At 33.1% G+C, this 27,783-nt stretch overlaps 1 protein-coding gene across 1 annotated transcript; it reads left to right on the forward strand.

Annotated features, from left to right (window-relative positions):
• The first annotated feature begins 2,720 nt into the window (after nt 1–2,720).
• LOC105456086 (paired mesoderm homeobox protein 2A-like) lies at nt 2,721–27,783 on the forward strand. The gene is made up of 3 exons (XM_011699862.1): nt 2,721–3,081; nt 5,986–6,179; nt 27,388–27,783. The coding sequence occupies exons 1-3, from the start codon at nt 2,721–2,723 to the stop codon at nt 27,781–27,783; spliced, it is 951 nt and encodes a 316-aa protein (XP_011698164.1).

Raw genomic sequence — 27,783 nt, forward strand, 5'->3', positions numbered from 1 at the left:
AAGTTTAAGGATAAAGATATCATAAGATATTTTTGTTAATGAAACTAGTGAAAAACAATGAATTTTTTATACATGATTTTTTAAAAAGATCACGCAGAGTATTGACTATAATATAATGTGAATAATTTCATCACGAAATTTATTCAATTCAAACAATAATTATTAACTGAAAGAGTATAACAAATCATGGAAAGATTTTATACAACATATGATTTGTTTTTTTTTTTTAATTAATTTGAATTAAAAGTGTATTATTGTACCTTGTATGGCATTTTAAATTATTTTCGAATATTACAGCCTATGTATATTTTCTTGTCTATTTTTCTGGAAAGCAGATGAAAAATCTTATTAGAGAAATAGTCGTTTTACAAATAATAACGAAAAACTTACAAAAAGGGTTAATGAAGGATCTAGGAGTATATTTTTGTGATATAAATACTTTTGTAATACAAAATAATAAAATTATCGATTCAGTTTCTCATTATATATATCTGTTATTTCTGAGGATACTTTCAATCTTTAATTTTCATCTAAACCTATATAATTTAGTAATGAATTGATGCAATAAGAAATTTAAAGTAACAAATTAGAAATACGCTTTGAATATTAGAACAGCCGAGTGTTTACAAAAATAATTTTCCACTGTACATATGCATAAAAAAAAATTAGATCGATTTCTGGTTGATAAAAAAACTTGATCTTTCTCTCTTCCACAATATCTATCACTAATGTTGAGACCTTTATAATTTTAGTGAGCTTAGTGAGTTCTCCATGCGACGGACATGATAAAATATGCGCCAATTATTATATTTTTACTTTATAACATTAAGATTATCGTATTGTTACTCTCACTAAAATTCTAGCAGTTTCAATTCATAATGAAAAATATTAAATTGGAAGAAAATAACATTTCTTCTTAACAATTTTATTAAAGAAATCACTTTTTTAATATAGACTTAGAGTTACAGTAATTACCATATTTTTAAGAATTACATTAATTCTTAAGAATACTTTTTCTGCTTTGTGAATAATATTCTTTACACTTATATTTGACAAATATTTTTAAATTTATGATTTTTATCATTGCTAGACTTTTCTTCATCTAAAAAAAATACATCTATCAATCCGATAAAAATAAAACGTATAGAACAAATTCTGTTTGATGTAATGTTACTGCTTGAAATAAATAAAAAAATTGCTTTACGGCAATTAATATGTAGATTAAATTTGTGTTAAAAAACTGATTCCAAGGGCGAATTCACACCTTGACAGAAAAGCGGAAAACAGAAAAGCAGAAGCCAATCAGAACTCGCACTGGTAGCAAGAAAAGCAGAAAGCAAAAACTATTGACTACCAACGCGAGTTTTGATTGGCTTCTGCTTTTCTGTTTTCCGCTTTTCTGTCAAGGTGTGAATTCGCCCTAATACACATTTAATGAACCTGTTAAGAAGCGATATTATATATTTTTTGTCTTTCTTCATCTTTTGCTTCTTTTTTTTCTTGCTCTTTGATTTAATATTTAACGGTCAGGATATATGACCAGTTGAGTTTTAGCGTCGGCACGCGACACGAATAATCCGGCCTGTGTGACATCCTTCGCACGGCTACGGCACGGCACGGCACGCAGATGTAAACGCAGCTCCGAGCTAGGATCTTCGCCGCGGATACGGGACGCGACGCAGCCTCTTGCAGACTCCTCGCGTCCACTGGAGCAGCCAGAGCCAGGACACAGCAGCAGCGTCCTTCGTCGCCGGCGTCTCTGCGCGCGGGATCGATCGTAAAGCCGCGAAGGTGGGGCGACCGACCGGAGGGGCGCGTCATCGAATGATAGCACTCATTCGGGCTGATGGCCGTTTGGGGAAGAGGGTTGTCTGGTCCGTAACTCGGGGGTGGCCCCCGCGTAAACCTCGAGAGGGGTGGAAGTCGGTATCGCCGACACGGGGCGGCGTTTCAACCCCCGTTCTCGTCACAGGGATGGTTCTGCCGCCGGCGAATCAGCTTCCGCACGGCGAACCCCCCACGAAATTCTGCAAGCTCTGCGAGTCAACCACGGCCACACCCACGCTCCTACCCGCGCGGCACTGGCGGTTATTGAATTAAGCTTATCATTTGATTTTGAGGAGACCCACCAGTCGGTCGTACGGGGCGCTCTTAAGCGGGCCGGAAAACTTCTTCCTATCCGCGGTGTAATCGCAATAATTTGATATCGCTGATCCGATTACGCATCATAAGCCGCTATCGAGGAACCCAACCGGCGGCGGCCCGGCACGATTCCCGGTCTCGCTGAAGCGTCGCCGACGAGAGAGCGGCGTGCCGCTCCTACCGCTCGCTCGTCTACCCGGGTCTTACCCGCGGACGAACGGGCCCGAAAGCGCATATACCTACGTGGGTACAAACGGGCCCGGATAAATCGCGCTGCTCACGTGACCTTTTAAATTTCACATTGCACTTGTCATCACATTTAACGCGTAACGAGTGTCTTTTTTTTCTCTCGTAAAGTATTGTACCTATATCTCCGGTCAACATCAACGTGTTAAACGTCGTGACTTTTAATGGCCCGCCGTTGATTCTTTCACGAGTGCGTGTCATCCAAAACTGCAGTCACAGGCGTGTTTGCCTTTTATTGTGGAGCGGAGTGCGAAGAAACGACTCTCCAAGTCGTCACGTGCCATCGGAGTAACGCAAAGTGGAGATTTACTTGCAGTCAAGCCAGCGGCATTATGGACTACTCGTATCTGAATCAGGCCGCGGCCGCGGCAGCGGCCGGCTTCGAAGCTTCCAGCTGCGCCTTGGCCGCCGGCGAGATGCAGTGCAGTTACGGAGACCTGAGCTCGTGCTCGCAGATGAGCCAGGCGGCTTACCGTTACACCGCGGCACGAGCCGCCGGATATCCCGGTAACGCGGCAGCGGCCGCGGGTGCCGCGGCCGGTGGCACGCCGCTGACGGCCCATCACACCGCGCACCCCCATGCCCACGCGCACCATGGGGCCCACTCGACCCCCTGCTCCGTAATGGCCGCCAGGTCCCAGGAAGTCCATCGGCACGCTGCCTCCATCTTCCCGTCGGCTATCAATCTTCAGAGTGAGTGACGTTTGAGCGTATAATTTTTCAAGCACTTGATTGTTTCAGCTATTAATTAGCGTACACTTTCGGGTAATTTCCGGATTATGAAGTAATTATTAAATCTGCAATTGCTACGATGGAATCGAAATCCAAATGTTTTATCAAGTATTAATAAAAATTTAATGTCTGACATTTATTTTTTAGACAATTGATTTTATTTATAGCCAATTAATTCTATCGCATCAAATTTTAAAAGGAGATTTTCATCTAGAAAGCGATTTTCAGGATTAAATTTTATTAATTTTTTTTATGAAAAGCTATTAAATATACATAGAAATTTAAGATATTTATTTTTAAGTATATTTTTATTCATGTTTAAACTGTATGAATACATTTTTGAACGTTTCTCAATTCAATATTTTTGAAGTTATAAACCACTATACGCATTCTATCTTAAAATAATTGTCAACATAATTTTGTGTGTGTGTAAAGGATTTTGTCCATCTGAAACAAACGTAACTATTAACAAACTTTTAATATATGTAAATGTCATTTTTGTCCGTACTTATAACATCAAGTCAATATCTTTACAATTTATATTTTTTTTTACTAAGAAAAAGAGGACAACTTCTTAAAAAATTAGAATTTTATGTTTACAGAATCGCCACTTTCTTAATACAATGTTCACAAATTCATAAATCTTAATACAACTTTCTAGTATGGACGAACGCAACATTCATATAGTAGATTAAAAAGATTTTGTTGATTTGTTTATTTTGAATAGATAAAAAACATCTAATCATGTCCACCATTATTTAAGTTGGGATATACACAACGGTTTATAATTTTAAGAGTATTGATCTTATTGTTAGACAATTTTAAAAATTTATACATATATAGTTTAAACTGAATAAGTATGTACTCAAAATCTTAAGTTTTTATATTCAATAGCTTTTTTTTTTTAATTATGAAATTTACCTTGAAAATCGCTTTCTACGCCAGACTCTCCCCTTAATGATAAAATCTTTAACTTTGGTGTCGCCTTTTCTTTAATAAATGATAAGATGTCGATATTTTTTGAAATGATGCATAACTAACTGAGGAACTTTTTTTGTATTAAAATTTGATTACGTAAATAGATATTCAGGTTTCATTCTTTATTTAATTTCAACGAAGCTACTCAAACTCTTTGATTTCACATTTAATTAAATAAAGCTTTTAATTATTGGAAATAGAAATGTTGATGCATAATTTATGATACGAAATATTCTCTTCGACAAGAATTGACTTCATAAATTTAGATAATTTGTTATTAAAACAAATAATTATAATTATTCAAAAAGTCACGTACATATTTGTATCTAAAAACAATGTATGCTGTCATATGCCCGTATATTATAGTATATGTATTTTACTATGCAAGAAACATTTAACTTCAACTTAATTAAAGAAGGTATCATAAAGTATTATAAAACATTACAAAATTATTAGAAAACTTATTACATATAATTATCTAATTGTTTAATAACTATTTAAAACATCTTATTAAATGCAGATATAATTTATTACTATCGATTATTTATGCAGTCGAATCTCGATAACTCGAATCTCAAGGAAAAACTATAAAAATCTTCGAGTTATAGAGGTTTCGATTATCAAAGTTTAAGTAAAAGAGAGTTAACATATGAAAATTCGACTTACAGAAGCTTTGTACGAGAGTTTATAATTTTTCGATTATAATAGCTTAAAGGAAAAAAGTTTGAGTGTTTTACAAGTTATAGATATTCGAGTTATCGAAGTTCAACTATTGAAATATCTAATCTGCGACTTTGAGTTTCTTTGTCTTGTTTTAAATGGCTCAAGTCAATAAATATAGAAGTTAATAAATAATACCGTATATTAACGTCGACACGTTATTGTATATTAAGATTATCAATAAGCTGTAATAAATAATTCATAATTCCGACTGTAACATGGCTTAACAAGAGCTCCTTTATCCTCGCGTCAATCCGTCGGTCTATGAACGTGCGACGCTTTGTTATGTTTGTTCCGGCGATTTAGAAGGGGCTAAACATGTCACACACGAGCAGGGAGCTTAGCTCCCTTCGTCCTAGTTGATAATTGATCTCGATTGAATTCAACATCACACATGTTGTTTCGACGTGCAGGCGCGCGCAAGAATGTCACGCAGTATATTATGCAACGTAGTATATGTCATGCTTTAATTAACGTTTTATGAATTCACCGCGTAGGAACCAGAATTATAAATACCTACCAAACTGTCGTAAGGATATATCAGATGTGATATCAGTCGTACAAAGTAAAAGCCTTCCACGGATATACATATCTTCATAATTATTCAAGGATTTTTGCAAATTAAATTATATTTAATCCTAATCTGAAAGCGTGAAATTTTAATTATTTTGATGTGATAATTTTACATAGGAGTAATAGTTTTAAAGTATATAGAACATAAAAATATATACTTTTTCTCGTTGAAAACAAAGATATATGGAATTATTATCGCAGGAAATATTAATTGCTTCCCGCTAATTCGTTCCTGCTGATAAAATTTTAATATTAAACAAATAATTGCAAGTGCAATATATTCCCGTCATAAACGTTACATTTACCGTTATTGCTATAATTATCATATTTTTGTTACTTTATCTTTCAATGTATATAAAGATTGTTTTTTTCATATTTATGATGCGAGAAGATAAAGATTTTTGTTTTCTTTAATGCGTTTTGCACCACCGTGTTTTAATTGTAATTCATTTTACTATTATTACATTATTATTGTTATTGTTATTGCCGCTGCAATATTAAATAAAAGATGAAAATTTCAAAAATTATCCTTTAACACTATATTGCAATTATTATTTTTACCTTTATTGACGTTTTTTATATCTATAATTTCAGGCGGTTTGGGATATAAGGCTTACTCGGGGCATGATGGCCTCGCGGAGAAGAGAAAACAGCGTCGGATACGAACGACATTTACGTCGGCCCAACTGAAAGAATTGGAGCGTGCATTCCAGGAGACGCATTATCCAGATATCTATACCAGAGAAGAAATCGCTATGAAGATCGATCTGACGGAAGCTAGAGTGCAGGTTAGTCTATTCTCTTTAAGTTCTACCGCAATTAAGTCTTTTTTTTCTAAAATTTTACGTTAAATTAGCACTTTCTACACGATATTTCTTGGTGCAACTGAAAGTTTGAATGTAATTATAACTCATAATTATATCTACACATCAATCATCAATATTGTATTACATACAATTGAATATGATATTTCTAAAAGTCTAATAGCGTTAATATAGAATACTTAAGAACTGAACATTTGCGCAATATAAGCAACACAATAATTGAAATAATTTTTTACGGCCATTATAAGGAAAGAATATTTTTTCTTGGATTGTACATATATAAAATTTTGCATTGCATATCGCATAGTTTGTTTCATCCGCGTAAAGAGAGGATTGTTGACGGAAAGTTGAGGGTGAGTTCGCAGAAGGAGTGTAGTGTAATTACATTACAGACTCCATTTTCGTTTTCATGGCTACCTGCAGGTCGTAAGCTGATGGATTATACTGTCTAATACGCATGACGGATTATCATGAACAAAAGATAAACGACGTAAGAATTGTACAAACATTACTATAAAATTATTTCTCTTACGTTACGTTACGCGAAATTACGCTTACATAATATTTTCGAACTCTTTTTCGCCGTTAAAACGAGCAAAAATGTAACATTAAATGACGACCGACAATCCTTTTTGTGAAAAAATTTCACTTGTTAGATAGATTTTATTTATACAAGATATAATTCTCGAAAATTTGATTTTAACATAATTGGGGACTGCACGAAACGAAATGTGAGAACAATTCCCAATTTACAGCTTTAATTGGAGATAAACATGTTAAATATTCTTAAATGTGACAACTGAGTCCGGGAAAATTATTCTCGTTTTGCACGATTTAATTTACATCATTTTCGAGTTATTATACGTGCATAAATCAAAATGTATTTTTATATGACATGAATGTTTTCAAACTACTAAAACAATCCTTAGAAATGCTGGTCTCTTTAGAATATTTTAAGTCTACTTTTTCTGAAAAATTGACTTAAGAAAACTGCGCCACTTACAATTATTTAATTTCCAAAGTAATAATAAATATTAAATATTAATAGTAATTATTAAATATTCTAGTTTAATTCTTATCTCGCGTTATATTAATCGCAGTGCTCATTCTAACTAAACAAATAAACTCAACAAGCAAATAAAACTCAAAATCAAACAGTCTTATTTCATAATAAATTTGCAATAAGAATATGAATTTAAATATTGTGTGTGTAGCTAGATATTAATTAAATATTGTAAATTCAAATTTAATAAAAATCATTTAATGCAAATAAATAATAAAATTCTTCAGTCTATTTTGTACAAATAATAATTTAATTTTGTTAAATCATATTTGTACAAAATAGACTGAATTATATTATTTATTGAGCATTTATTTGTATAACATGAATTGATTATCAACGACATCACAGAATAATCGCCATTTTCATTTTTTATCGAACACTCATGTATATAGTAAAATTACATCATGTAAGATAAATTTACACGATCTCTTGGAAACAGGCATGTAATTAAGATCGGGAGCTATCTGTCACAGCTTCCTCGTCGATTTCCCTCTACTCGTTTCTCGTACACATCCATGACGTTACCTGCTCGCGGTAGGACGCAGGTGTCGCGGGAAGGACAGGTGAGGTACATGTACGGTAACGCGATTAGACAGCTCTCCAGACGCTAACGGGTCCTAAAGTTAGACTTCCCGACTGACGTGCATCACTTAGCGCCGCCGAAGTACCTCCTCGCCGAATTTCATTCAGATTATCTAGCGCGCGGACGAGAAGTGCGGACGATTTCATTGGTTTCGGGCTTGGAGGAGAGAGCAATAAATTTAATCTTATCTCGGAGACACACACACACACACGTAGGCGCGGATTAATATAACGCTCGCCATCGACGATCGCGATATTATTACACGGCGAGATTAGGGATGGCGATTCGACGACTGTGGAACCAAATCGCTCGCTATTTGCGGCGACGACTTGATATTCCAACGCGTATAATCCACTTTTGCACGATGAGCGCGATTATCTTGGCGACGGCAAGTTACTTAAGCTGCCGTTAACCCCTTGACCCTACAGCCCTAATCATTGCAGCTGTGTCGATCAGAATATGAAAATCTAAGTGGTTGTTTTGGTTGTATTTATATTATAAGTTCGATTGAACTTGATATTTTCTTCTGCGAAATCTCATCTTTATTAATTTCCTAAAAAGACTGGTATTTATTAATATTGTTAATAATATCAAAATTATTTACACATATTATAATTACATATGTACATATATAGGTAGATATATATATATATATTTATTTATATAAATATATAATTATATACTATTATGTATACATATTATATATAATTATATAATCTAATTTATATCTACAATAGATTTTGTTTGATTATTATATATACCTATTGCACAATATTTGATTAATCCATACTTCGATTATCTATAATATCTTTTTTGTGTTTTCTTATATTTTTGTAATCTTCTTTTTATGTATTTTTAGTAGCTTGATATTTTAAATAACGCCAGGAAGATGTCAAGTTACATATAGAGTTTTATTATTCAAGGTTAAGGCAAGCAAAATTGTACATGCTTGATCATTCGTCATGTCATAATATTGTTATGATTTACAACTTTTTATTTGTAATTTTGTAACTGTATAATAATGTTATACATATTATAATTAATAAGATATTAAGAGAAGGATATAAGAAAATGTATTTAAACAAAAACAAACTCTTTATTATTTTGATACTATTGAGGTTCATTAAATTAGTCCATTGAAAAATTGCGAGTCAAAAATAATTCTCAATGGTCTTTGAACTTTCTAAGTGGAAATAAAGCTATTCAATCTATCTTGAGAAGTGAGAGGAGTAACCATTTCTGTGATGCCGATATCCGGCATAAAAGCTGCGTATTTTATTTTTACGAATTCCTTTCATGTAAAGATTTGCATACATTTTTTCAATATTTTTAAATATCTTATAATCTCTCGTAATATCTTATAATATCTTGTATCTTTAAATATCTGTTTAAATCTTCTTTTCTCTATTCCTCACTTTTTCTTTTGTGATTTCTTCTCTTTTCTTTTCTCTACTAATGCTTTTTTTATTCCTGTATTTATATGCTATTTTTTTAAATGTTTTACATGACTAAATAATTTCTATTCTATTTTTTTACATATAAGGCAAATTATGAATCTTCTTTTTAATTTAATTTAATTTAATTAAGTATCTTTGGACAAAAAGATAATAACGATTAAAATTGGCTGAAAAGGTATTCTTACAAATGTTGGTAATCTTATCTATGCCAATTGTGCACCATCGAACGTGTTCGCGTATCATGAACGAGGACCGCGCAATAATGAAGCGCGAGATAACTATTAATACTCTAGTAGTTTGCGGGTTCGCGGCGCGACCGCCATCTCTGGTGAGGTTTATCCTCCCGCGGTGGGGTAAGTCCTTTGTCTGCTCGACTTTGCCCTCCTCCATTCTGACAGGACGTACGGTCCCTCAAGAGTTTCCTCGTCCCTTCATTCGTGATTCGTTCGTTCGCTGCTGCGAGTTATCCTACCCCCGGCTGTCTTCCAACCCTCCGATTCAACCCCTGCGTCCCCTCTCGCCTTCATCCCTCTCAGCCCTCCATCTCGTCGATGGCGGCTGCTCGATAAAATTTCCTCCCTCTCGCATCGTGAGAGTCATTGGCTTTCTCCGTCCACCCCCCTTTCCCCTCTCCCGCCGCCCCCTCCCGCACATCCTGCTTCCAGGATACTTCCTAATCGGCTGCCATTACTACCCCTATTTTCTCTCGCTATCTATAGTTTCACTTAGCGCGAAGTATAAATTAAGTTACGCAGGAATGTTTCCGTTAACTCTTTTCCTTGAACATTATCTACCATTATTTCTCCTTCTTCATATCTCATTTAAGATACTTCCTAATCAGCTGCTATTATTATCTCTATCTTACCTCTCTACTTTTATTTTCCGTGAAATATAAATCGAGTTATAGGGATATGTGTTCGACAGAGCTTTATCCCGAAAATTGCCTGCCTTCATTTCTTCTTTTTCATATTTTATCCATAATATAGTATAATTAGCTGTCATTATTAATGCTCTCATTACTATTTAGAATTTTATTGTTAGCTTGAAATAAAATAACGTTTTCGACGATTTGACAGAAATCTAACAATAATAAATTAGAGTAAACTTAAATTTTTCACGCACAAAGCACAGAACACTTATTTTATTTTTTTTAATATGATTTTATTTTTTAAAGTCATTATTATATATTCTCATTTTTATATTTATTTAGAACAATATTCTTTATTTATTTATTTATTTATTTATTTCTAGATAATAATTTGCTTAATACTTTTATAAATTTAGTGTAATAATATTACTGTATATACTTATTATTTTTGTTTTGATTATTACATAAATTATAAAATACACTATCTATTACTAACAAAAGATATAAAACAAAATGTAAATATTTAATAGAGATCCTATTAAATATATAAATATAAATGTTATTAAAAATTAATTAAATTTACTCACTGATGTGTATACATAGCTGATTAGTTGCCCCAAGTCCTCAATTGAACAACTACCATTTGACTATGTTTTTGAAATGTTTTCGCGTGTGCTCATTAGTAATAATTTGACATTAATAACATGGCATTTAGTGTGTCTTTTATAGAAATATTATTAAAAGATTCTGAAGGGTCGAAAATGAGACGTACGTTGTTTTTGTATTATTATTACAAAGTATCAAAAATATATGATGAAATAGAACTCAGGTTGAACTTTAATTAATATTAGAACATAATATTATTTACTTACAATTAAAACTAATTAGAATACATATAATTAGAAATAATAACAATGAGTGACTAATACTTATCTAATAAAAGTAATATATTATATTTTGTATTAATAATTACTTTTTTATCTCAAAGTTGTTTATTCAGCTAAAAAGAAATAAAAGACTATGTAAAAAACAGTATTATTGTTTAAATTTTCCACATTTTGGAAAACTTTTAATTCTTAAAACATGGCGGCCGGCCTAAATGGTATGAAATTTTTGGAGTGAGAATTAAAATGTCAGCAATTTATACATATCAGTAAATTTACTGATCATAATAATATGTAATTTTTTATGATATGATGATCATTAGAATATTTTGTTCCTAGTTTCGTGTATTTATTAATGATTGCACTTGCATTAAACGTAACGTGTTTAAATTTAATTTAACTATGCTTGCTAAGTATCAATAAATTTACACTATATTTTATTGTGTTTGTAACTATTTGTTACTTTTTTATACTTTCATAACAGTTACATAAAAAATACAAAATATACTGTTGCACATTACAAATTAATATAATTATTGAGCTTATTTCTATTTGCAAAGCTTTAGTTAATTTTGTAATCAATAATCCGGCAATCAAAAGCGTACTGCAAAGAATCTGCTTCTATATATTTTTAGTATGTCTACTTGTAAATTTAGCAATGCCGATTATTCTTTTCTCACCTTTTCGAGCAAACTCTACATGAAACTTACAATTATAAGATATGAAATTTCACATTTATGGAATAACGTAAAACGAATATGATGCCGTTGTGCTCGATAATCGATCGAGCGTGATTATGATGGTGAAATACGATGGTACGAAACTTGCGGCAATATGGCACCTTAAGAAGAGATAAAACGCGCGCTCTGGATCGTATTACCTTGCAACAACAGAGGCCGACTCTAACGGATATCGGAATTCTAGTTGGCAGCGTTAGGTAGGGGCGCATAACTAAGTCAGCGTGCTATTGATAGTCGAGATTCTCTCGACGCGCGTGTGTTACACCGCGTAGAAATATCCCGTCTCTCGTCGTTGGCGCGGCTGACGTCGATAAAAATATCCGAAAGATGATTGAATTTGTAACACTATCCGTTGCATTATGCAGCGGCTATAACTTGATCGTCGCGCGCAAGATCGACTGCTCGTTCGCGGCACCGAAAACGGCGAAAAGAGTATCTCTGTAGAAATGACACTTTCGACGGATGTGATGTCGAATATTGGGAAGAATATCGAGGCATATTCAAGAGGTAACTGATATCAGTATCACAAATGTGAATTTTGAAATCTTTATGGAAATTGATTAGTCACTGTCGCCAAAATATGCGAGATTCGAATGATTAAAACTATAATTTTTACAAAGACCATGAAATAGTATTATAGAATAAATAAGAAATAGCTTGTTTTGCAATATTTCTTTAATATTTCTAAGCAAAAGAAAAATATATACACTTTGTCTTTTATATTACTTTATATTATTCACATTTTTATTTATTATCTTATTTTGATTTGCAGTTTAATAACTTATATTTATTAAATACTTTTTTAATTTTCTTGCTTTTTTATTATTTTTTGCCTTAATATCTTTTCAAAATCTCGACAATTATTATTATGTGCAATTTAAAATATATTTTATTAAAAAGGAATTACTAAAATTATATCAGACATATTAAATAAAACTTGATGTAATATCTTAAAGAATTGAAATGAACAAGGTAGAATGTTATTGCCGCAACAACAATCCTTAGCCTTTACTCATATTCGCTCGAATTAGCGCTAATATTTTATTGATGGTATTAATGTCCTGTATTATGTAATATTGATAAATCAACTCTGCACGCGATCCACGTATGCGACACTATACTAAAATGACATCTTTCGTCGAGATTATTACTCACGCTGTCAAGAGCAATTTTTGAACGGAGATGCGTTTAAAAAACATGTTACTCGTTTTGACATTTTGCTGATAACAGTTTCGCTCGTGCCGGATAGAAGCGAATATCGAAGCGAATTTGATAGAAACGATCGCGCTATTCAAAACCACTTCACTAAAAATACTTGTATCCATGATGAAACAATAATTAGCATCCAACGTTACAGATTCAATTTTTCTGATTACTGTTCGACGAGCACGTAACAATTACGTCACACTCAGTCTTTAGAATAGAATGGATTGTAATTTCTCATTCATTCCTTTTATCGTCGTTTCATAATCACATTAAATTTGTGCAGATTCATTCTTCTTCAAGAAGAATATAAATATAGAAACTCTAATAATGCACGTTTCTGATCTTCTATATTTTTAATAGAATGTAGAAAAAGGAAAGAGCGCCTCGAAAAAAATTTAAATTATTTTTATATATTCTAAAATATTACTAAATTAATTGTAACTATTTATATTGTGAAAAGATGAATGCCTTCCACAAAACACACTCACGCACTTTCTATTTTTATTTTCTCAAAATTGCTGAATTATGTCGTGCTCGTTTTATGACATTATGTTAAAATATCTAATAGATTTAACAACATTAATTTTAACACGTCTGCTCAATTTTATCCATAATAAAATATGCATTTACTTCTAAAAAAAATATTCACCTCATCGAAATGATCACGAATCCCTCCACATTTTATTCTGGTCGCGTGATGTACGAGGTTTCTCAAGACCGGCAATTTCCTCGGCTCATCTGTCTTCGGCTTCGAGGAAGCGGTCATGAGTCATTCGGCGATTGAATTATACCTGTGGGTCCTGCTCCATGTTTCCATCTTCTACGCCGCTTATCGGCAATGAACGTGGCGCGGGATTAATCAGCGCTGACCCATATCTGCTCCCGATTGGACCGATGCCACACAACACAAGCTACACACGAAGGGACGACGAGTTTCTGATTAGCAGGGAAGTTGTTCCTGTCGATTTAAGGCTCGTTCATACAACAAATACACAGCGTTGCAAGTGATTCTAACGCAGCTGCGCAATATTTCTCTTAAAAACATTGTGTATAAGATATACAAAATCAAATGTGTATCTAACTTTAATACAAAAGAAATAAGAGTTCCAAGCTATACACTTTACTTACTTTAACTTACAATTAGTAAGTTAAAGCGTACAATTTAATTATTTATTGTTAGTAAGAGAGATATATAGAAAAAATAACACAGAAAGATGTAGAAATATTTTAAAACATTACAAATGATTAAATTAGTTCTTTTCAGATAAATTAGTTGAGTAACAAGACATTTCTAAATTTTTTAAATAATAATGCATTAATTCTTAAATTAATTTGCTTTAAGGTGATGTAATTTAGATTTTTTGTGTAATTCTTTGTTTGTTGTCTTCACGTCATAAAATATCAACCCTCAGTAACGTTACGCGTATATATTTATTTTGCGAGTGCTTAGAATCGAAATACTTACATTATTAAAATAATAATAACTGGCGAAAATTGGCTGGCAATTGCTCATTGGACGGACGCACAAATGTTTACAAATGTTACAAATTATGTTCTAAGAAAAAATTTATTAATCTCCATCTGTGCATCAGGGTACTAATTAAGTAATTATTTAAGTTTACGTGAGCGATTAGAGTGAGCAAATTATAATAAATTGAATATTTTGCAATATTTTATTGCATTATCGCGATGAGCTTCATGTGAATGATACTTTATGTATTTTGTGATACTTTTGTCGTTACACCGCATGTCCCATTGACTACGACGCTCCGACCGTCGCGTGGCGGCACGTTTCGCTACTCTGAGTCACATGTCATCCAGTATGAATTACAATTCCATTAACGTAGTAGAGCAGCGGAGCTGTGCATAATACGTTCCAAACCTGATCTCTCTTGCTCTCTCTCTCTCTCTCTCTCTCTCCCCCCCCCCTTCTCTCTCTAAATTGGGATGTCAAGTGCGCGTGATGTAATATTGCGAAGGGAGCGAGGCGGCAATAACGTTCCGATATGGGACAGGCGATTGAAGTTGTGTTTTTCGCCGCTAACGAGATTAATATTCACCCGCGGGCATGTATCGATGCGCGAAATGGTCGGAAAACACGGGCTTTCGGAAAGATCGGCTGCGGTATTTTGTACTTGGTGAATGACATTTGTCGATAGAGCATTAATTGACTGATATCCGTGAAAAAGTAGTTAAAATTTTATCAAAGAAAAGTCCCCTAAAAATTAAAACCTAAAGGGATAACTTTTAATATGTCTCCCAAAAGTGAGATACTTTTATAAATAAAGATAATATTATTTTGCACATGACATCGGAAAATGCTTTTATATAGGACTAGTGTTTTATGAATAATAATTAATTATTGAAAGTAATATAATTATGTATATATTATCTATATACATTCGGAAAATACAATATCAAAAATAATATTAACATAGTATAGAATTCTGTTACTGGGGTGCAAACAGTTTTGCATTGAATAACTCACGATGTTACTAAATTTTTAATCAATCAATAATTTTATTTTATAAAATACATATAATAATGCTAGATGTACAGTAATTATTTATAACAAGATTAATGATTGTGTATGATACAATACACAGATAGAGATTATTTAATATTGTTAATTAAGAAATTAGGATAAATTAAAATCTTAGAAAAATATAAATGGTTTATTTTCTAATCATTTCCTTATAGAAATCTAATTTTTTAATTAAAAATAAAACAGGATGATTACAATAAAAACAGGATTTTCTTAATGCAATATCAGAACATAATTATATTAAATTAGGAATATAAGATTCAAAATAGACGTAATACAATATTTAATATAGATTAAAAATGATTAGTTTTAATAATAATATCCAATTTAATATTGTAAAGATTAGAATTTATATAAACGATAGAAATCAAGATATAGAATTATCTTCTCACCGTTTAATTGATTGATACTTGAAGTTGGACCTGTTCATCTGAAATGAACGTTCGAAAGATGAAGCTGAAAGTCGGACAGGGCAATCTCGAGGCCTCGGGGGTACGACCGGCACAGTCGAAAAATCAACGTAAATTTCCTTCCATCCCTCGGTGGGATACGCCGCGCGCTGTCAAGTAAAACAAGACGTCCCCCTGTGTCTTGCGGGAATGAAGGACAAAGACAAGCACACTCACGATTTAGGGTTTGTTCTGGAAGGGACGAGAGAGTTCGGGAGACAGCAGTAGACTGTAGAAGTCGAAGAAGAAGGAAGCGGAAAAAGGGAAAAAATCGAACGATAGAAAGAGAAGAAGACAAGCGAAAGAAGAGGGATGAGCACGCTAGGAAACAAGAGAGGATCTTAAAAGAGATAGAAGGAGATGTGCGATCCAAGAGATCCAGGTAGAAACGAGATAGGAAAAGAGACACGGGGCTTTAAAAGTAACGGGAAAGGAGAAGGAGTAAGGGAGACGTACTGAGACCTCGAGGTAGCGAGGAAAAAAGAGAAAGAGAGAGAGAGAGAGAGAGAGAGAGAGAGAGAGGCATAAAAGAAAAATGAATACTTAGAATGAGAAGCGACTGTAAGAGGAAGAAAAATGCGATGTCTAAGAGATAGCAACAGAGGGAGAGAAGGAGAGAATGAGACAGAAAAGATGAACAAAGGGGAGGGTGTAAGGGCTGAGAACGAGAGAGAGAGAGAGAGAGAGAGAGAAAGAGAGACGATTCCGAGGGAGTCCGAGGGGGGTTACTGCAGTTGGTGGCACGGAGGGATGAAATGGGGAAAACATTTGCCCGGGTTCTGGCGGCTGGTGTCGGGGCTGGGCTGATACACAAGGGGCCCATGCCAGAGTGTGCGCCGGTAATTGCGAGCTCTATGTAGATCCACTTACAGTGATTAAAAACTGTCCTGCTGGGTATCATCCGTGGCGGAACGACGCATCAAGGACGTCGGCAAGGGAAAGAGAGAGGAGAAGAGCAACGACCAGAATGCGCGCCGCCAAGAATAATTCCGTCACTTCTCGCAGCCACGTCATTCCGCGCGCGCGTCCAAACAACAATCTCATGCCGTTCTATGATTATTACAATTCGACTGTTATAATAAAAAAGGCGGATGTGTTTTTTTATACATTTTTTGGACCAATTGTAAGTACTATACGCTTATCGTTATACTTGCAATCTAAAAATGCAGCATTATTTTAATTAAATGATTAGAAGATTAGAAATGTTTAGAAGATTGTTATCATTCTTGAAAGGAATAAAAAGGGAGCCTTGGATTTGGCCTTTTCCAAAATACTGATACAATTTTAAAGATTTTATGACCAATTTAATCTTGGTTTTATTAACAATTTCTATTAAAATTTTACTAAAATGTCACGATAGTAATATTTTTGTGTATAAATAAATAGATTTTTGCATTTATGCAATCAATACGTAACTGTATATTCTAAAAATACATAGAAAGGAGGAGAGAGAGAGAGAGAGAGAGAGAGAGAGAGAGAGAGAGAGAGAGAGAGAGAGAGAGAGAGGAGGGGAAGAAGAAAGAGAGAGAGAGAGGAGGGGAAGAAGAAAGAGAGAGAGAACAATGTTAATCAGATTTAATGTAATCGCTTTTCTTGTACTCTATCTTGCTATACGTATTGTATGTGAACTGCAGCGATCCAGACTTTCAATTAAGGAAATAAGTTTAGGGTGAAGGCGCATCAGCCTGCCATCTCAGTCTTAATTACGGTCCGTGTAGCGTGGAGACATTCACTTTTATTGGTTGGACGATTGTCGGAATGACTCTATTACAAATTAATTAGACACACAAAACTTAATGAGAAGAATAGAGAGAGAGAGAGAGAGAGAGAGAGAGAGAGAGATTTAACATTTTTTATAAAACTCATTTTCTCTTAATCAACAAAATCATTCCATTTTACGATATCATTAAATTTCTTTTTCTGTTAAAATTATATATTTGTTTTTTAAATCGATTAAAAAATTGCAATGTGAAAAGTTATACATACATATAAAGTATAGATATTTTTATACATATATAATTACGTATTATATATTTAATTAGGTATATAAGAACAATTTCTGCGCATTTTTTTCATCTGCGAAATGTTTAATTAATTTGCAATCGACATTTTTACGAAAATTTGATTATAACATTCTTTTCACAATTATCAATTATCAATTAAATATCTTTGTAATTAAATGAAATTGAAATTTTATTAGAGAGTTTATTTATATTATAATATAGTTATATGTTCACATTTTATCGGCGGATAGGATTTGATTTATCACATCGCGAAATATATCTCGCCGATATCAAATTAGATCGGCCCGGGGTCAGAAAGCAGCCAAGCGAAATCCGCGGTTAACTGGTTCGAGAAGGGAAAATCACGACGAGGCCTAAACGTAGGGTGAATCAAACGGATAAGCGTAGCGCAAATTGCACCATCGTGCGGTGCTTCTGTAGAATTCTTAATGCCTCGATATTTACTTTAATCATCGACATCAACAATATCGAATGTAGTCACGATTTGATCAAGCAAAAGTACTTCGTTCTATCTGAATTAGCAGCTGCTATATGCGGTGTATAAAAATGCAGAATATTCCCTCACATTATCCCATAATATTTTTAAGAATTTCTTATATTTTAAATTTATGAAGATTTCTAAAAACGTATTTTAAATCTCTTTATATATAAGATTTTATAAGTTTTCTTCAGAAGATATAGAATGAGAAATCTTAGAAAATTTAATAATTCATATAAATAAAGATTTAAAATAAATGTAGACTTTCTCGTGACTATTTCTGAACAGTGTTCCGATTTGCATTAAAAAATCTAAGAAATTATCTGAAAGAATAAAATATATAGTTGTAAAATAATAATTGAAACAAATTCTGAAATGTATACAGAAATTCTGTAAAAACTAAGAAAAATGTTCACTAGGGATATTAACGTAAAATACCTTATTGAATTTATATGTTACGATTGTTATAACTGTTATTTAAATATGTAGAATAGTTTCTATGTATTAAATAAGTGTAAGCCATTTAAAAAATCAATTTTACTACAGTGAAAAATTTGTAAAAAGTCATTTTTAATTATGCAATGCATATATGTTTAATTTTATGTGAAATGTAATTACTTACAATTAAATTTCTCATTAATACTATAATTATAAATAATAAATTAATAAAAAAATTCTGTAGAATTAGAAAATATTATAGCAAATAGATTATAGCAAATAGCAAAATAGAATTAGAAAATATTATAGCATATTAATTCAATAAAAGAAAAAAAAAATACTATTCAAAATGAAAATTGTGCTGATGAAAATTTTTTGAAAAATGAATTATGTACATCAGTTGAATATATTCAATCATGTTTTGTCTGAAAAGTCATCTATAAAATTGATTATGTCACATCTTTGCGTAATTTATTTAATTATAACACAAAAATAAAATTAAAGAAATCGTTCTAATGATAAAAATATTAAAAAGCATACTTCATAGTTTTTATCGAACAAAATAAGTCTGTTTGAAAATTAGCAAGATACATGTATTGATAATTAAAATATGGAAGGTATGACAAAATAATAAAATAAACTAAAGAGACGCATTTGCGCGTATGGACAAGTATCGAAGCGCATGATCGAGAGAGAGAGAGAGAGAGAGAGAGTGAGTGAGAGAGAGAGAGTGAGAGAGTGAGAGAGAGAGAGAGCGCGAGAGCAAGCGGAGGGTAGAATTCCCGTACAGCTCCCGTATAAAGAGATGATTAAATATTTATCCAGAAGGTGCTGGACATCTGTCGATATGCCTTGTTGCACTTTATTTTGGCGCGGTATATTTGTTTAACATTAACGCTACACGCGCGTGCGCGCGCGAACGCGCTCTCTCACCCTAATTCGCCTCGTCGTCGTCGTCGTTGTCGACACTTCGGCAAACAACGGCACACATGCTACGGTCTGCTCGAGGTTTGGTCCGTGGCCAAATACGAATTATTAGCGTTGTCTTTGGCATATAACGCGGACAGCACATTCATGACACAGTCGATAATCGCGAGACAGCTTTTGAAAAAAAATAAAAATAAAAATAAATAAATAGCAAAATTGATCTATTATTCAACTTTAAACTATAAAAATCTAATCAAATTCCAATTTAGCTTATGTTCAACTTTACAGAAAAGCTACAAAAATCTAATCACATCCTACAATTTTGCTGTTATTTTGTACATTTTGAATAAAATCCGAGTGCGAAGATATTAATTAAACATGTTAATTAGAATTGTTGGGAAATATCGATATAAACTCTTTTATCTAATTAATTAATTCCATCATCTTATGTGAAATTTTTTTAGTGGCTGTGTCCTTAATAAAAGACAGAATCTCTTTCTTTTTCTCGAAAGATTTATGTTTTAAGATTAAATTGATCCTTCTTCCTGACCAGGTTTGATTTTGCATCTCGCTTCTGTTTTTTTTCTCTTTTTTTTCAATCAACGGTAGATCACGAAGAAACGCGATGCCAGGTGTAATCAATTTCGGATTAATTAGCGCGCGAGGGGGGGCTCACGATGTTCGTCGCATAGTTACGATTCGAATTTCGCGAAAAATCGCCACGCCGGTTGCGCAACCGACGCGCGACAACCAGCAGCAGTAGCAGCGGCAGCGGCAACGGTAGCGGTAGCAGCAGCAGTAGCAGCAGCAGCTGATAAAAATCCAATAGCCCCAGTGTTTGCCAGCCGGAAAGGGCAATCACGTTCATCATGGTGTCCTGCGCTCCCGCCGTCGCCTCCCGCCGCCGCCGCCGCCGCCGCCGCCGCTGCCGCCGCTGCTGCTGTTGCTGCCGCTGCTGCCGCCGCCGCCGTCGCCGCGGTGCCACCCTCCGCCGCCCATCTCGCGTCCCTTCTAACCCCCGTGCAGTCTCCCCTAGCTCCAACAACCGACAGCTCGAGCAGTTACGTCCTACGAGCCCTGAACGTAGCCGCCCCTGGAAAATCCGGGGGTGGGATTCACGTGCGCACACGTTGAGGAACGAACAGTTTAGGGAGTGACGAGGAGGGACGGAGATTGAAGGGGAGTTCGCCGCCACCGTAAGGGAGCGCCAGGGACGCGGTGGGGGCAGAGCGACGTGATACGGGGGGGTTGAAGGGGAAAAGGGTGGATGAGCGGCAGCACCACCGGTCAGATAAACGCTAAAGCAAATAAATCCGCTACTTTAACATGCAGGTCACCGCAGGTGTCTGTTTATTTTATTCGTTAAATATTTCATTTGGCCGGCTAGGGCCAATTACGAGCGCGCCGAACGGCCGGCCTCGTCGTTTCGCTCTGACGAGCCGCGCCGCGAGCACTCTGACGCGCCTCGCGCGACAATTTCTCGTTTTCACGACGGGAAATGTAAAAATGTAATATTTGCCATTCGCAGATATCGTAAACTAAGACTGAATTTCCAATATAGACCCTCAAACCATTTTAATTTCTGAATAAATTAATAATTATTTGACATCGATTATCTCCAACAAAAAAAATTTGAATTTTAAATTGAACATCAAAATTTGCATCTGTACAGCATATATAAATAAAATATAAAGAGTAATTATAAAGTCCTTGTGCAATTTTAAAATTTCATAACTTTCATTCTATAAACTAAATAAATAAAATTAAAAATGTTAAAAATATTATAATTGCAATTTAGTAAATTTTATAAGTAGTTTTATAAGTAAGTATAACTAAATTTAATATAATTATACACTAAAAGTAATCTCTTATTTACGAAAAATTTTTTTCTTAATAGATAAAATGGAAAAGATAGACCGATTTCTTGGTCTTTGCCGCGTTCAAATTTTGAATTGGATTTCTTTCTATGGGGATATATTCAGATTATTATTCATTCAATAAAATCTCGTTTTTTAGACGATCTGCAATTAAGATTAATAATTCAAGGTTTTATCGTAAATCAACTGCAAAATATATTTGTAGAAATTTAGAATCATATTTTGGTTTAACAACATAATGACGGTAAATTATATATAAACGAGAACCAATTCCAAGAATGAATGCATGTAAAATTGAAATAAATTCCTTTATTCATTCTCTTAACGGATTAATTATATATATATTCATACATAGAACGGAAATTATGGAAGTTTAAATTTTATATAAGTGTTTTATAACTGTCCTGTATATTGGAAATCATTATTGTTACCATCATTTTGCTTTATTTAAATTCGAACATTTCTGTTTCTTTGCTAGACAATTAATTGTAATCATATTATTCAAAAACAATCTAGATATACTATATAAATAAATTTTTCATAAATCATAATTCATAAATGTCTGGATACGTTAAAATATCGTAAACACAAGAATATCTCATATAAGAAATTAATTAATTTTAACATCAACATTTTTACAACCTTGCCTAAATTTGCCTATTTAACATACTTGCAATTAGATAAAGATATACATTACATAAATTTTTAACAAAAGTTTCATATCATAAAACTAATTACATTGTAACGATTATTTAGCTATAAGATTCACTGACATTATATTTACAATCCTATCTGTATGTTATGAACATAGAAAAAATATTTAAGTGGCTAAATATAATATTAGTACAACTATATCTCGAAAAAATATACACAATAATGAATTTGAGTGTCCCTATTATTTCGTAACTTTAACAAATTGCACACATACACCGTGCAACAAATTTTCGGATTGAGGTCATAAAGAAATACACAAAAAAAGATCGAAAATGTTTATTAATTCTATCATTCAATGTAGTCTCCGTCCGCTGTCGAACAACATTTACATCGTTCATATAACGTATTAAATTCCGCAGAAAATCTCTCGTTTTGTCAAAAATTCTAAGTTGCTTCGAGTTTTTGACGGAATCTCCATGTTGGCCTGTCGGCTCTATTCTGATTTAGTGTCAGCTACCTTTTTTATTCTTTCTAGACATGTTAAATCGATAGTTTCATATATGTATATATCGAAGTATTTGATGCTTCTTTTCTGCGGTGATTGGTTGGTTCTCTCGCTGCGCTTACTTCAGGAGCGACTGTCATTGCATATTTTGACAATTGTGTGTCAAAATCAATTCAGATTAATAGTGTAATAACGACTATAATAGAAAGTAAAAAATATTAGAAATATCGCGCGTCTGTAGTGCTAGTATTGTAAAATTTACAATTAAAATTTTATAATTGTAATACATTTTCTTTCCTCTTTTCTTCCAGAATTTTTACTGATATGTTTAATTCTCTTATCTTAAATACGACATTCGATTATTGCATTGATTATGTTGTATTTAATTAATAATTTTGCAATAATCAATTCGTAAATCTCAAAGGAAATTTGATCAGAAAGCGTAATGACATTAATGCAGATGATCGTGGCGTGAGAGCTGCGCATCGGTTTTCTTCGTTTTCTGCGCTAAAAACTCAGGTTTAAATCCATCCTGAACAATATAACTCTAAATCGGTCTTTTTATTAGATTTTGGAAGCGAATTGCCATCTCTCGAAACTTCCGAGTCGGAAGGCAAATCATCGAGAGTAAATCTGCCTAGAAAAGTCTCTTCTAATAGCCTGTTTGGAACCGACATATGGATATATGCAGAAAAGATCGCTTATACGCGTATGGCACGCGAAGAACAACATTAATGTTTTAATCTTTTAATGTGTACTTCATGCGTGTTCTTTCCAAAGTTTATAAAGTGTTGTTCTTCTTTGTCTCACATTTGATTCTGATACAGTATTGATATAATAAAATATCGAAATAAAATATATGATGGGTTATTGTAATCGTTGCGATCAATACATGTCGATATTATTCGATATTGCGATATTGACGATAGTTTCTTTGAATTTCGTGCAACTAACTGTGTCGACCCCGAATCTTTGCGTTTCTTGTTTGTCTACTGATATTCGTCTTTTTTCTTCACATTCCGTCGTGAGACACACACTGCTTAATAACACGAGCAAGCGTTACTCTGTACGAATTATATATTGTAAATTAATTCTATGATTTTGTAATAAACAAAATCTGTGTTTCGCATAAAGTGATGATATAAAAATTAAAATCTCATCATAAAAACGATAAACAATATAAAGCCGCAATCACACTAACGAGATTGAGATTGGATTGGAATTTGACCAATCAAAAGAAAAACAAATATCAAGTTCAGTAAATTTTGTTTTGATTAGTCAAATCTCAATCCAATTTCAATCGCTAGTGTGATTACTCTACAGTAATATTGAGATTTACAAGAGTATTAATGTTGCTGACTTTCGTGACAAGCAATTTATTATATAACAATCAATTGAAAGTTATCTTTAAGAATAAAGATTTTTTTTTAAGTATTGCTAAACAAATAAGATAATACAAAGATAATTTGTAACGAATTCTTTTTCTTTTTATTAAAAACTAAACGTTTTAATTTATTATTATAAATTTTCATACTTAAATAAACTGCGATTATATAATTTGATATAATTTTTACTTTCTTTTTTGAAAGAAAAGTTGAACAAATATCTTTTACAATTTAAGATTACAATTTAATTTAAGCAGATTACTATAACAACACATAATATCCATAAAATATTTCTCATTAATATTTATTATAGTAGCAATAAGACTGAAATAATTCTATTATAACAGTCGAGTGATTCATGATAATAAAAAGTAATTAAAAATGATTTAATTGAGAAGCTATCTTTGTGCAATAAACCATATTACAGCTTTTTAAAAATATTGCAAGATTAATAATATTTTAATATTTTTTATTTAATATTATGACAATATACATATATCGTTTATATACAAATTAAAAGAGTTTTTCTCAATCTAGGTCTAAGACAAATAAAAAAAAATGTCTTCGAAGATGTAATATCGACAGAATTTTATCATCTGAAAAATTATGACTTATTTTCTTCGAAGCTTTCTTCAAAGCCTTACAAACTACCAAAATTTAACGTATGTGAATTTATTAAACAAAAATCACCAACTTGCCGAAAGATTTTGGTACTTTATCCTTTCTTCAACGGCTTGATCTGTCACATAATTGTCTTGGAACATCCGATCAATATAAATGGCAATGGCTGCAACAATTACCCATTCAAAAGAGTTTGCTATTTTTAGATATAAGTTATAATTTATTAAGTCACATAATTAAAAAGTATCATGATATATTTACTAAAAAAGGAGATTTTGTTTTCTGTAAAAGAAATATTTAGTCAATATTTTTATTAATTATTTATCATCATTTTCAGTTAAAAGAATTACCATTATATATCGAGAAGCTACATATTTTAGAAGAGTTGAGGATTAATCACAACATGTTGCAGCTTTTATCATACACATGGTATTACTTTACACATGGAAAATTTATAAATCTTGAAATTTTTGACATCTCACATAACTAGTTATTATATATACCGAAAAGCCTCCTTCCATTGAATTCCATTGTACTGATCGATTCACTGATCCATTCACTAATCTATCCATTATACTGATTTGAGCCATATAATTATAAATATTTTAATGAATCCATTTTTACTTACCAAATATGATCATTATGTTAATGAAGATGCGGTACCACCTAGCCTCGTCGAATTATCAGCTAATGCAGTACTAAAGCATAGGTTTGTTGCTACTAATTTTATTTCCTGTTGTTGCTTTTATTCACGCGTCATTTTTATTAATCTTTAGATGAAAACCATTTTTTGTTAAATGTTGCGGCCATAAATTTTCGAGATTGAATGAACCGAAAGAACATACATGCGCGAATGAAATTTCAAGGATTCGAAAGATCACTATATACAGCCAGTTATTATTTTTAAAAATAATTTAATTTAAAGTTTAGGTAAACAATTTTTAATTTGAAGCTTCCATAATTAAGCCTACAATTAATTTAACGTTTAACTATGAAAGCATGCGATGTGAAAAACTGAAATGTTGCTATAACTGATGATTTTTTTCGATTTGCTAAAAAAAAATTCAATCCAAATTGATTAGGTAAAACGATGTCGTTAAAAATAAGTGAGGAAGAAAAAATTCTATAATATAAGAAATAAGAGATAAAATAATAATTGCGAATATTTTTGCAAAATTCCATACAATATAAATTCAATATCATATACATTGATCGTGTATTTAAATAATGTGGACAGATGCAACATACCATATGTAATGCAATAATCTACAACTATCGATGGTATAAAGAATTCCTACATCTAAATGTTTTTGATAATTATCAAAGTTATATATGTCATAATATAATAGATTTGTGACCTTTGAAATCGGCTATTGTTTATCTTGTTGTAAGACATTTCACATAGAGTTTGAGAAAATTGTAATAAAAAAATGAAATTTGAAAATCAGAGAGATTAACTTTGTAGATACAGAGAGGTTAATAGCGTGTTTCATACAAAATATGATATTATTAGAATTGATGGCGCACTAATACATTTATATCCAATAGAAGAATATATTATATAATTCTGCACAATTTGTTACATATGTTAATAGTACGCGATAATTCTCTCTTTTATATAAGTACTTTCAACAATTACTTATTGATAACAAATTGATACCAATCTTGACAATCGTTACAAAATACCAAATGCATTCAAACCAGTATTCGGCTATGCCAACTGATCTTCATCATTTTTATGTTTTTATATCGTACTTACTTTGATATTCTTTTTATTATATTGTATTTAACGTTCTTGAAATATATTATGATTTATATCGTATATGTAGACTGATTTGTACAGTATGAATATAATGAAAATTTTACATTTATCAGTTTAACATGTGTATTCAATCCCTTTCTCTAATAAACTAATTTATGAAACAATCGTATATTTATTAAGTTATTTATTAAGATCTTAAAAAATTTAATAAGACTTTAATATTTGCAATAATAGAAAATTCAATATACGTATAGATTGTGTCTTAACATGTGAAGTCCACTTCATTGATGGATAGAAGACACAAAGCGATGATAAAAGTTCATATAACCATATGTGCCCCATTTGGTTTTCGAATTATAGTCATATTTGTAGTCTAGTTTCCTAAATTAAAAATTGCAATGAAAGAGATTTGAGAATGTGTCATCGATCCAACAGAGACAACTGAAGTCGATTAGGGAACAAGCGTTTCCTCTGCAGGCATTCAATTCATCGTATGAGCAATATAAACGTTATTCAAAAGCGGATCAGAACTATATGTTGAATAATGATATTAATAAATATTTTCAATCTTCTTTGTGTGTTTTTTTATAGCATCGGGCTATAAAAATTTAATTTCGGGAATTTAATTGTTACTGCACCGTGTAAATCGTCAGGGAAGAATGAATGACGAGACTTAACGCCGTCGACCATCGCGTCAATGTTGCAGGTGTGGTTCCAAAACCGGCGCGCGAAGTTTCGCAAGCAGGAGAGGCTGGCCCAGCAGAAGTCGACGTCGCAGAGCGGCATCGGGGCCGACAGCGGTGCGTCCAGTCCCGTGGCCGGCACCGTGAAGGCTGAGGGACGCTCGCCGAGGAGTCCGGCGACGCCGCCCGGCGGCTCGAACAGCGTGCTATCGTCGAACGAGATCAAGCCGATCACCAACCAGAGCCTGGTGAACGTGAAGCACACGGACGGCGCAGGCGACGGCTCGCCCAACGTCCGGGGTAACAGCGGCGCGGGCGGCGGCGGCACCTGGGGCTCCTGCAGTCCCAGGCCCTTCTCGGCAGCCCTGCCGCCCTACCTGTTAGACCCGCTGCCACTGAAAACCGCGAATCTTTACTAA

Source organism: Wasmannia auropunctata, unplaced genomic scaffold, assembly GCF_000956235.1.
Source record: "Wasmannia auropunctata unplaced genomic scaffold, wasmannia.A_1.0 LD335769.1, whole genome shotgun sequence".
Lineage (NCBI taxonomy): Eukaryota > Metazoa > Arthropoda > Insecta > Hymenoptera > Formicidae > Wasmannia > Wasmannia auropunctata.

What these genes read in the sequence shown, in the direction of transcription:
- LOC105456086 (XM_011699862.1), top strand. Translation starts at nt 2,721, where the DNA reads ATGGACTACTCGTATCTGAATCAGGCCGCGGCCGCGGCAGCGGCCGGC. An exon ending in GTCGGCTATCAATCTTCAGA is followed by an intron (nt 3,082 to 5,985) that starts GTGAGTGACGTT and finishes CTATAATTTCAG; the next exon opens with GCGGTTTGGGATATAAGGCT. An exon ending in TGACGGAAGCTAGAGTGCAG is followed by an intron (nt 6,180 to 27,387) that starts GTTAGTCTATTC and finishes TCAATGTTGCAG; the next exon opens with GTGTGGTTCCAAAACCGGCG.